This window comes from Physeter macrocephalus, chromosome 1 (assembly GCF_002837175.3).
Source record: "Physeter macrocephalus isolate SW-GA chromosome 1, ASM283717v5, whole genome shotgun sequence".
Lineage (NCBI taxonomy): Eukaryota > Metazoa > Chordata > Mammalia > Artiodactyla > Physeteridae > Physeter > Physeter macrocephalus.
In genome coordinates, this window is record NC_041214.2 from 44,107,787 (window position 1) to 44,120,185 (window position 12,399).

The 12,399-nt window shown below is 36.7% G+C and overlaps 1 protein-coding gene across 1 annotated transcript in view; it reads right to left on the reverse strand.

The window, feature by feature from the left end:
* ZNF385D (zinc finger protein 385D) overlaps window positions 1-12,399 on the reverse strand; it is a 768,390-nt gene that overhangs the window by 31,602 nt on the left and 724,389 nt on the right. Inside the window, exon 6 of the mRNA XM_055085280.1 lies at window positions 6,765-6,998. Within this exon, the coding sequence (XP_054941255.1) occupies window positions 6,765-6,998 (234 nt within the window). The remainder of the gene's footprint in view (window positions 1-6,764; window positions 6,999-12,399) is intronic.

Genomic DNA, 12,399 nt, shown 5'->3' on the forward strand with positions numbered 1-12,399 from the left:
TACTACCCAAAGCAATCTACAGATTCAATGCAATCCCTACAAAACTACCACTGGCATTTTTCACAAAACTGAACAAAAAATTTCACAATTTGTATGGAAACACAAAAGATCCCGAATAGCCAGTGCAATCTTGAGAAAGAGAAAAAGAGATGGAAGAATTAGGCTCCCTGACTGCTCACTATACTACAAAGCTACAGTAATCAAGACAGTATGGTACTGGCACAAAAACAGAAATATAGATCAATGGAACAGGATAGAAAGCCCAGAGATAAACCCACACACATCTGGTCACCTTATCTCTGACAAAGGAGGCAAGAATATATAGGCAGAACACTCTATGACATAAATCACAGCAAGATCCTTTTTGACCCACCTCCTAGAGAAATGGAAATGAAAATAAAAATAAACAAATGGGACCTAATAAAACTTAAAAGCTTTTGCACAGCAAAGGAAACCATAAACAAGATGAAAACACAACACTCAGAATGGGAGAAAATAGTAACAAATAAAGCAACTGACAAAGGATTAATCTGCAAAATATACAAGCAGCTCATGCAGCTCAATAACATAAAAACAAACAACCCAATCCAAAAATGGGCAGAAGACCTAAATAGACATTTCTTCAAAGAAGATATACAGATTGCCAAGAAACACAGGAAGGGATGCTCAACATCACTAACTATTAGAGAAATGCAAACCTCACACCGTTCAGAATGGCCATCATCAAAAAATCTACAAACAATAAATGCTGGAAAGGGTGTGGAGAAAAGGGAACCCTCTTGCACTGTTGATGGGAATGTAAATGGATACAGCTACTATAGCCAGGACATGGAAGCAACCTAAGTGTCCATCGACAGATGAATGGATAAAGAAGATGTGGCACATATATACAATGGAATATTACTCAGCCATAAAAAGAAACGAAATTGAGTTATCTGTACTGAAGGGATGGACCTAGAGTCTGTCATACAGAGTGAAGTAAATCAGAAAGAGAAAAACAAATATCGTATGCTAACACATATATATATGGCATCTAAAAAAGAAAAGAAAAGAAATGGCTCTGAAGAACCTAGGGGCAGGACAGGAATAAAGACAGAGATGTAGAGAATGGACTTGAAGACACGGGGAGGGGGAAGGGTTTGCTGGGACAAAGTGAGAGAGTGGCATGGACATATATACATTACCGAATGTCAAATAGATAGCTAGTGGGAAGCAGCCGCATAGCACAGGGATATCAGCTCGGTGCTTTGTGACTACCTAGAGGGGTGGGATAGGGAGGGTGGGAGGGAGACGCAAGAGGGAGGGGATATGGGGATATATGTATACACATAGCTGATTCACTGTGTTATATAGCAGCAACTAACACAACAATGTAAAGCAATTAAACTCCAATAAAAATGTTAAAAAAATAAAAGAATTTTAAGAATCTAAAAAAGAGTAGATATATGTGTATCTGATTCACTTGGTTGTACACCTGAAACTAACACAACATTGTAAATCAACTATATTGCAATAAAATTTTTTTTTAAAAAGGAAAAAGAGGGCTTCCCTGGTGGCGTAGTGGTTAAGAGTCTGCCTGCTAATGCAGGGGACACGGGTTCGTGCCCCGGTCTGGGAGGATCCCACTTTCCACAGAGCGGCTGGGCCCGTGAGCCCTGGCCGCTGAGACTGTGTGTCCGGAACCTGTGCTCCACAACGGGAGAGGCCACAACAGTGAGAGGCCCGTGTACCGAAAAAAAAAAAAAAGGAAAAATAATTGTAGCTCCAGTCCACTGTCTGATAGAAACTTCTTTGCTGATGGAAATGTTCTTGATTTGTACCTACCAATATGGCGGCCTTTAGTCAGAGACACTCTTGAGCACTTGATATGAGGTTACTGCAGCTGAAACTTAAAAGGTAATTAATTTAAATTTAAATAGCTGCCTCAGGCTAGTCGTTATCATATTAGACAGTACAGCTCTCCTGCTCAAGTATGCCCTGCATGAACATGTGTAACATGGAGGCCTATGGGGCTGAATTGTTTTTTTAAACATTTGTAGAAAGTTTAAAGAAGGCACAACAGCAGACTTGTGATAGAAGAGTCTGTATCTGTATTTTCCCATCCAGTTGAAGTCTTACCATTACCCTAGAAGATGCTGAAGAGGAGTGGCAGATAATCTTTGGGCCTTAATAATAATAAGGCCATAAACATGGACCACCATGGCTGACTGGCTTAAATTAGTTTTTTACTTGAAACATGAAAGGACAGATCTCTGGATGAAATAAGTCTTTACACATTCTCGTCCTGAACACAGAGGCACAAACTAGACCAGGCCTTCCTAAAAGGCAACTCCTGGGCTTTGCTCAAATTTATATTCTCAGTGAGCAACACATGGTAGACAATCAGTGAAGATTAGCTAAGTATTAGATATTTATTAAGATCAACAAACACAACAAACTCTCTGGAAAGAGATTTATAAGCTCAGGCTCTGAAATGGTATAAGTCAGAATTTGCCTCTATCAGCTGAGTAGTTTCAATTTTACTTGTGCCTCAATGTCTGTAGCTATAGAAAAAAAAAATCTCCTCTACTGAAGTATTGTATTAGATGCATTTTTTATCTTAAGCATTATTTCTGGCACGCCCACATGCTCAAGAAATTTTAGTCAATCTTCTCTTCTCCTTCTTAACATTGATTTTGTGTTTAGGCAAAAATTTAGAAATTCCATTCTTTGATAACGTGTCATTTCTATATATTAAAATTTAGTGAGCTTAAAAATAAGCTCTGTGTAGGGATAGAAGAGCTGGAATGAGCTTAGTGAAAATGATCAAATGTTACCACTTTAAGTCATTACCAGAAAATTCTGCCCAAATTAGTAATGAGGGCTAATGATAAAACATTCCAAAGTTTTTTTCAATTATATAGAGAAAATCATCAAAAATAGCTAAGCAAAGCATTACCTAGTAGGATGTTTGGGGGGAATTTCTTTAAAGAAAAAGACAAACATATCTTTTATAATATATGTCTATAACACACAAATAAAAGGAGCCTTCCAGATCTCTCGAAAAGAGTATGTCCTCTCAGGGTGTTTCAAGCACTCTTAGACTGTTTTGTGAATCACGTGAAATAAGTCAGATGGAGAAAGACAAATATCATATGATATCACTCACATGTGGAATCTAATTTTTAAAAAATGATACAAATGTAGTTATTTACAAAACAGAAAGACTCATACATTTTGAAAACAAACTTATGGTTACCAAAGGGAAAACGGCATGGGAAAGGAAATTAGGAGATTGGGATTGACATATACACATCACTATATATAAAATAGATAACCAATAAATACCTACTGTATCGCACAGGGAACTCTACTCAATATAATATAATAACCGATATGGGAAAAGAATCTGAAGAAGAATGGATATATGTATATGTATAACTGATTCACTTTTGCTGTACACCTGAAACTAACACAACATTGTAAATCAACTATACTTCAATAAAATTTTTTTTAATGCATTTTCCAAGATTAAGAGAAAAACATGTTTTGAAGGTGGCTGGCTTCCCATGAAGACACCATAAGTGCATAACTCTCCGCTCGGTGCTATAGCCCTGATTCCATGTCTATGATGTATTTCTAAAAGGATAAAGAAGACAAACACTTAGAATTACAATTTAAATGCAAAGGACACATCTTCCCATGCTGCAGCCTGGTTGCTTCTGAGCAAAATTGATATTCACACTTGGTTTCCCGAAAAACACAGCCCAATCTTAACAGTATTTTCCTAATATCTGGCTCTAAGAAGTAATTGCAGAAGTCTTTTATAGTTAAATTGACAGGGTGGGGGTGAGTGGAGGATGCAGTGGGTGGGGTGGTGATTGTGGTCTGCCCTGTGCATAGCTAGGAAGGGGGTCCTTAAAGAGAATTAGAGAACAATGATTAAATAGACTATCCAAAGGGGGTCCGCTTTCCACCAGTGCCATGATCTGGTAACTAAATAATGTCAGTGATAAGGACTCTTCCCTAAAGAATATTTCATTGGTCTATATTCTAAACAATGGAGGTGGTTACTGTTGAGATTTAGTATATACTAAATTAGCACATCATCTGCTCCATGGAAATTAGTTTGTAGAACTCTCCATTATACGGTCATCCCCAGAAACACACAAATTCGGTTACAAGCTTTAGTTTCACTAATCATTTCATAGCGGTTCGAAATCCTTTGAGCTCACAAAGGCTGCAATTCATGCCCTTGTGTTACTACCTATGTTTCATGAAAACAGTAGATTATAAAGAACAATGATAGTGCTGAGATTGTAAAGACAAAGACACAGAATTTGAGTTAATTTAGTTCTGTCATTCTATGGGATCACTTGAAGGTGTTAAGGGTAAAAGAGTGGAAGCTGGGCGGGGGACCGGCTTTGGTGGGTAGGGTCCAGTTTGCCCACATTGGTAGCTGGCTGTGCTGGCCACCTTCCCTGCCTTATCTCCTTTCCCAACTCCACTAACCTGGTCCCTTCATCTCCCTAAAAACTATTTGCCCTGACATCCTTGTCTCAGAGTCTGCTTCTCATGGAACCCAAACTAGAACCCACCACAATAATCCTAGGATGAGATTTACAAGGACCACTCCTACTCCTGACAGGAGAGGGACATATGCAGAGCTTTGCCCTCTACAATCACCCCGCAGGTTACTGACATCACACCCCGAGGGGAAGATCTCTGAAGCAGGAAGGGAAATACAGGTACCAAGAACCCCAAGCAGCACCTTGGAGGGAAGGGGAGTGGCCGCAGTCCCCCGACTGGGCTGAAGGCTTGGAGGGGACACCCTTAGAAAGGGATTCAAGTAAGGGTGACAACGAAAATCATGTCTTAAAATCCCAGGTGAGATGGTTAAATTAGTTCTCAGCTCTGCCTGCAAAACACTTGCCAGGTTTTTGTTTTGGTGTTTTTCTTTTCCCAAACACTAGCTTCCCAGACCCTGGATATATAATAAATCAGAATCCCAGAATGTAAGATATATATATATATATATATATGTGTGTGTGTGTGTGTGTATATGTATATATATCTGTATTTAAATAAATATAAATGCATTTATATATAAACATATGGATATATTTTACATTAATATAAAATATATATATATACATAAACCTCCAACGGCAATTCTTACACACGAACCAGAGATGACTATAGAACTGTAATATGGAAAATGTTGACCTGATGTGATGTGAACAAATAAGTCATCCCTTCTTTGCCTCCTAATCAGATGTTTCTGATCAGAATTCAGAAAGGACATCCAAGTTCTTTGTAAACTAACTCCAACCTCAAAGGCTATGGTTTATCTGTCAAAATAGATCCTCCCTCAAAATGAATGTGTTTCTCTGTCACTATGGGGGGATGATCAAGAATTCTGGAAAAGTAAATGGATTTCCAGTGATGCTCACGCTCTCCCAGTGATCTCACATTCAGGAAGAACGTATTCGCAGGAGTAAACAGAGGGCAAATCTGAATGGTACGGATTCTGACTTGGGGCCAGATGCTATTCTGTGTCTCCCAGCCCCTGAACTCATGAACTCTCCCTGACTACAACTCATGTTGCCTGAAGGAGGAGGATGTGTGCGGAAGGAATTGTCCTCCTTCTGCAATTATCCCCTTAGAGTCTTGAAGTCAGTACTTGAATATTACGCATGCAGCACTATGATTGGTCGATGACGCCATCAACACACAGCTGCACTATTAACTCAGGGTATGATTCACAAATGATTCTTTTTCTATTGTAATTGCTGACAGAGTCCTCGCAATGAACCTAGTCTTTTAGAGAAAAACTGATCTTGGGACAAAGGGCTGGCTAAAATCTCAGGCAGGACAAAAATAAATAAATAAACAAATAAAACAATAAAATCTTTATCTATTTAAATCAATATAGATATACTCTATATATGTATCTAGTTAGATAGGTTTACATATATATATATATAAAACATCTTTAAATATAGATATAGATATAAACATAGATGTATAGAAAGAGCAGGTAGATGGAATCAAAATATATCAGGAGAGAATTCCATGCTGGCTTACCAGTATTTTCTGTTATGCTATATGAAAGTTTAGTGTTAGTTAGAGAGACCTGGGTTTGAATAATGGCTCTGTCACCTAACTGGTCATGTGTCTTCTCTGAGCCTCAGTCAAAACAAAGGAATAGTATCTTTACGTTGTGAGAAAAAATAAATAAAATATTATATGTAGACATCATGGCTGCCTCTAAGAAGTATTTTCTTAAGTTTAATTTTCCAGCTCATATAGATTTAGCCCAAACAACATTATTTGCCATAAAAACCATAATCGGGAGGTTTTTAACCAAAAGTGAATGGAGTTATGCAACCAACTTTTGCAACTATATTATTGGTGCAACTTCAGAAAATTTCAGTTACAAGCAAATGTGTGGAAGTAACATAGCAATCTAGAAATCATATAAATGCAAAGCTGACACTTCAGAATTATATTTTACTGTCTCTCTTAATGTTTATAAAACACAAACACACATCCATACACACAAACACATATACAGCATGGCAAGGGAGCCCTGGAAACCCTTCCTTGCCCCCCTGTAAATGACACTTTGCTTGTCGTTTTTACCTTTTAATGGTTAATGAATTCCATGTAATAATTGCCAGTTTTCTGCCTCCCCCTCTGTCCCCTGCTGCAAAAGATCTAATCTATTCAGAGGAAGATAATTGCAGAGCTGTTGAGACAGAAAATAAATCGCTGCATCTCACCACTGTTGTGCGCCTCCAGCTGTGAGGTGGAGTTGACAGCAACCTTGCATAGAGAACAGTAAAGCAGCCGTTTTGCCTTTTCTTCCTCAGTCTCCGTGGAAGGACAGGAGCTATTGCCGGTGGCTGTCGTGGGGCTTTTCTCCACTTTAGAAGTGATCTCAGTTGTCATAACGCTGCTTTTGCGAATTTCCACAGTTGTCGTCGTTGATATTGCTGGTGTCCCTGTGGTACTGTCTGCAGTCAAAGTAGCACAGAAGAAAAGGCAAAAACAGTAGTATGACCTTTCCCTATTCGAAAGTGTATCACTAATATTACATTCTGCTAATAATGATAAGAACAGCTAGCAATTGCTGCTTGTCAACTATGTGTCAATCATCTCCTGAGGAAATGTACCTAGATGACCACTTATAGTTTTGTCTATTGATATAACACATTCGGACAATTCTAGAAAATATATACAAATAGGCTTTAATGTTTTTCCATGGGGTAAATAAACACATTCACAAATTTCTCTTGTTAACATATGGCCTTATTAAAATAATCTTTACAGTGCATTGTGCTTTGTATATTTCTACAAGGATGGCTTTAAAAAAAAATAAAATGGAGGATAAATGTTTTTAAGATATTTTAATTTTTCTTTACTACTTGTTTTTCTACTTTCCTTCTACATCTCTTTCTTTAATTAAAAAATAGGTAAAATAGGTACTGATCCTCCTGTGTATGCGTGTGTAAAATATAGAAAAAAAAAAGAACCTTGATATCATATCGCTTTGTCCAGATCAAAGGTTTAGAAAATCATTGCCTTATTTACAAAGAATTGTATATTGGACAGGTACAAAAATCATCCATATACAAATAAGAGGAATTCTAATCTAGCATATTTATTAAATGTATGCTCTGCACCAGGCTGTTCTCAGGGAGCTTGTGACACAAAAGTATTCAAACATCAACAGCCACTCTTTATAAGAAATTCACAGACTGGTCATACCATGTTAATGTCACAGCTTTCAAGAGCTTGAAGACCAAGAAAGTGTTGATGCACTGTAACCCTACAACGCTTCTGCCTCTGAAGTCTGATTCTAAAGCTGGAGAGGTCAACCTCCAAAGTATGACTACTTTGTTCTAACTTCACTTGGGTGTACACAGCTCCCAACCCAAACAGGCTAGTTAACACGATGTCAGCAATGTCTGCCATACCCAACAATGAATTGCAAATGAGCCCTATGCCCTGTGCTTTCTATTTTTATATTACTTTTTGCTGCCTCCCGGCTGGCTAGTTCTTAACCTCTTATTCAAACTATTCCCAGGCTGTCTCTCCAGCCACAGCTGCTCTTGGAATTGTTTCTCATTCCATATGCTGCTGTGGTCACTATCCAATGCCACAATGTAAAGTCCATGATAAATGGAGTGGACAGTGGCTGTAAAGGACAGCGGTCTACCTGCAATGAAGTGTTGTCCTCATAAACACTTACTTCTTTTTAGTTTATGTTATCAAGATGCCTTGTAACTTGGATTTGCCCTTTGATCAAGAGAGAGAGGTGGGAATACGGGTGAGGTTGCTTATGGCTTCTTTCCCAAATATGGCATCAGACACCCTAGTCAATCAGAAGAGAAATGGGCTCTTGTTTTTTTTTAATTAATTAATTAATTTTCATTTTAAAAATTTTATTGAAATATAGTTGATTTACAATGCTTCAGGTGTACTGCAAAGTGATTCAGTTATATATATATGTGTGTATATGTATACATATAATATATACTTTTATATATGTGTATATATATACATATTCTTTTTCAGATTCATGTTGAGGGCTATTGTATAAAACAATTAATCTGGCTCTTCCCTTTGCCTGACACTTCCTATACTTTTAATCACTTATTTAGCTGTTAAGACCATTAAGTAAGTCCCTTGCAGTGTCATGGAGAATATCCTCCAACCATGTTAGAAAAAAAAAAAGAAACATAGTGCCATGACTAGTCTCTCTCAGGGCTAGAGAAAAATAAATAAAATTATCCTAACACTGAATTTTGCCACCAGAATACATTTATTTCCTTGAACACTGAGAGGCCCACTTCCTGATTAGTGTTTACTTGCCTACTAAGATACCAACATTAAAATATCAGGTAATTGCCAGAAAATATTTCTGAGAATATAGATATGGCATAAAACACAACAGCCAACTTGAGATGGTCCAGCAGGCATCATTGCTCCCAGCAAACTGGAAATTATTCTTTGAAAGCATGTGCATGAGTATCTGTGAACAAATAGCAAATGGCCAGTTCATTTGCTAAGTGTTTTATATATGTAATTTCATTTAACCGTCACACATACTTTTGAAAATGAAGAAATTTCAGAAGTTAAGGAAATTTCCAAAGTTCACACAAGTAGTATATGGTGAGTCAGGACACAGTGTTTCATGGAATTAAGAAATTAGGGATTTGGGGAAAAATGTATTGTGAATGATGCTCTTGGCCATAATAATGAACCTCCATAGTAAGGTCACAAAGAGTAGTGGGCTAAAACCACTCAATTGCTTTTATGATCAGTTCTATGGGAAGTGACAACCATAAAGATAGGATAATTAAACTTATTGTGGCCACTTGCTGGAGCCAGAGTGTGATACTGTAGGTATTTATTTCATTTAAATCTAAATAAGGATATCCCTAGTAAAACCCTACTTCTAACAATTTTCCTCTGGATTGACAATGTTTATTTTATGTCTTGATCTGAAAATTTTACATTGCATAGATTATAGTAATCTTAAGCCAACTTCTCTATTTACAGTGAAGTTCATAACAAAAGTATAGAATAAACATAACCATGGATCTTCCAGTCTCTGTGACTGCTACATCAGCGTCATTCCTAATCCCAGAGAATAATGTACATTTATACCAAGGACACCAAAGATTAGAGACACCAGACTGTCTATGTCCGGGGCTTAGTGAGGTATTAATATCTATATTTCTTAAGGCAAGTCCCTTGCATGAGACAGGCTTAGGGGAATTACTATCAAAATGCTTAATTTCCGGCACTTCTTACTTTGTTGCATCTTTCAGACCCACATAGCTGAACAAAGATCTGAGAATTTTCTCAAGCTTGCGGTTAGTTTGAAAGAAATACAAACAGTTTTATGTTTGACATTAAATTTAATATGTAGATCTTGAGTCCACAAGATAAGAGTACGATTAATTTATAACAAGGCATGAATTTTTCACTTACTCTTCATTTGCCAGTAGTAAAGAGGACTTGTTTTTTTAAGTAAAGTAAATATATTTTAAGATTGTGCCACAAAAGAATCAACTATTTCATTTAGTTGGCCCTTGGTATCTGGGGGTTCTGCATCTGTGGATTCAACCAACCAAGGATCAAATATACATATTTTAAAAATCCCAGAAACTTCCAAAAAACAAAACTTGAATTTATTGTGGGTAGGCAACTATTTACATAGCATTTACATTGTATTTGCAACTAGTTACATAACATTTACATTGTATTAAGTATTGTAAGTAATTCAGAGATGATTTAAAGTAAACAGGAGGATATGTGTAGGTTATATGCAAATACTACATCATTTTATATAAAGGACTTGAGAATCCATAGATTTTGGTAACCACAGGCGTTCTGGAACCAATCTTGCGTGGATAAGGATGACTGTACTTTGTGTAGAAAATTACATATAGCAAAGATATTTTCCTTAGTATGGTACATTAAATTACCAATTATACATAACACCTATCCAGTCATTAAAATAAAATTTTATATCATTGATCATGTTAATAGCATATACTCTTGCTAGGATGTGATGAGAATTACCTCTGTGATCTTCCTCCTAAAACTCATAACCCCTGTCTAACCATGAGAAAAGCATAAACAAACCTAAATTTAAGGGTATTCTACAAAATTCCTGACCAAGAGTCCTCAAAAATATTAAGGTCATCAAAAAAGAAAAGTCTGAAAAACTGTCACAGTCCAGACAAGTCTAAGGAGACAGTAGGATCCTGGGGCAAAAAAAAAAAAAAAAGAACATAAGGAAACTAACACAACATTGTAAATCAACTAAACTGCAGTATAAAATAAGAAATTAAATTCAGAAAAAGATGTGGTACATACACACAATTGTAACAGTCAGATGAAGAAAGACAAATACCATATGATTTCACTCCTAGGTGGAATCTAAAAAACCAGAACAGAGGAACAAACAAGAGAAAACAAAACCAAACTCACAGATACAGAGATTAGATTAGCTGTTACCAGAGGGGAAGCAGGGTGGAGGTGGACAAAATGGGTAAAGGGGGTCAACTATATGGTGATGGGTGGTAACTAGACTTATGCTGGTGATCACTCTGTAGTGTATACAGATGTTGAATTGTAATGCTGTTTACCTGAAACTTACATAATTTAAACAAATAAAAAGAAAACAAAAAAAACTTTAGGTATAAACTTATGAAATCAGAATGAAGTATGGACTCCAGGTAATAATATATCAATATTTGTTCATTAGCTTTGACAAATACAGCATAGTAACGTGAGATGTTAATAATAAGGGAAACTGAGAGCATATACAGGAACCCTCTGTTGTGTTTTGTACTGTTTCTGTAGATTTAAAGCTAGACTAAAATTAGAAGTTTATTTATTGTAAGAAAAATAGAATTATAACCAGTCAACATCATTTCAGTTACTTTCTAGAATCACAGTCAAAAGGGATCTTAGTGGTTTCATGGTATAGCTTTCTAGGTTTTTAGATTAGGAAATTTCAGTAAAACTGGGACTTGACATTGCATCTCCCAATTCCAAATCCTTATTGCAATTCCAGATTGTTATTCTATGTTGCAATGACTCATGTATTTTAACTTCTCTCCATCAACATTTATTGAGCCTCTATTTTGTGCTAGGAGATGGGAAGGATAATAGATGTCCATTATGTGCTGAGTGGTTCATGAGACATCCCATAATGACTTGGAATAATAATAATAATAAACTTAACAATCCTTCATCAGTTTTGCCCATTGCTATATCCTTGCACTTATACTTGGCATAAAAAGTCAGTGGTTGAGAGTCTGCCTGCCGATGCAGGGGACACGGGTTTGAGCCCTGGTCTGGGAGGATCCCACATGCCGCGGAGCAGCTGGGCCCGTGAGCCACAACTACTGAGCCTGCGCGACTGGAGCCTGTGCTCCGAAACGAGAGGCCGTGATAGTGAGAGGCCCGTGCACTGCGATGAAGAGTGGCCCCCGCTCGCCGCAACTGGAGAAAGCCCTCGCACAGAAACGAAGACCCAACACAGCCAAAAATAAATAAATAAATAAATAAATTTTTTAAAAAAGGCAATCAATAAATATTTATTGAAAGAAAGCAATGAATGAATAAATGAATGAATGAATGAACAAAACACAATTATAGCTTATGATGGTAAAAACAATTTTGAAGCATTTATAGGTATTAACTCATTCAATCCTCCTAAAAAACTAAGAAGATAAATTAGGAGTTTGGGATTAATAGATACACACTACTATATATAAAGAAGATAAACAAGGACCTACTGTATAGCACAGGGAACTACACTCAATATCTTGTAATAACATATAATGGAAAAAAAATCTTAAAAATAATATATATATAATAATATATAATATA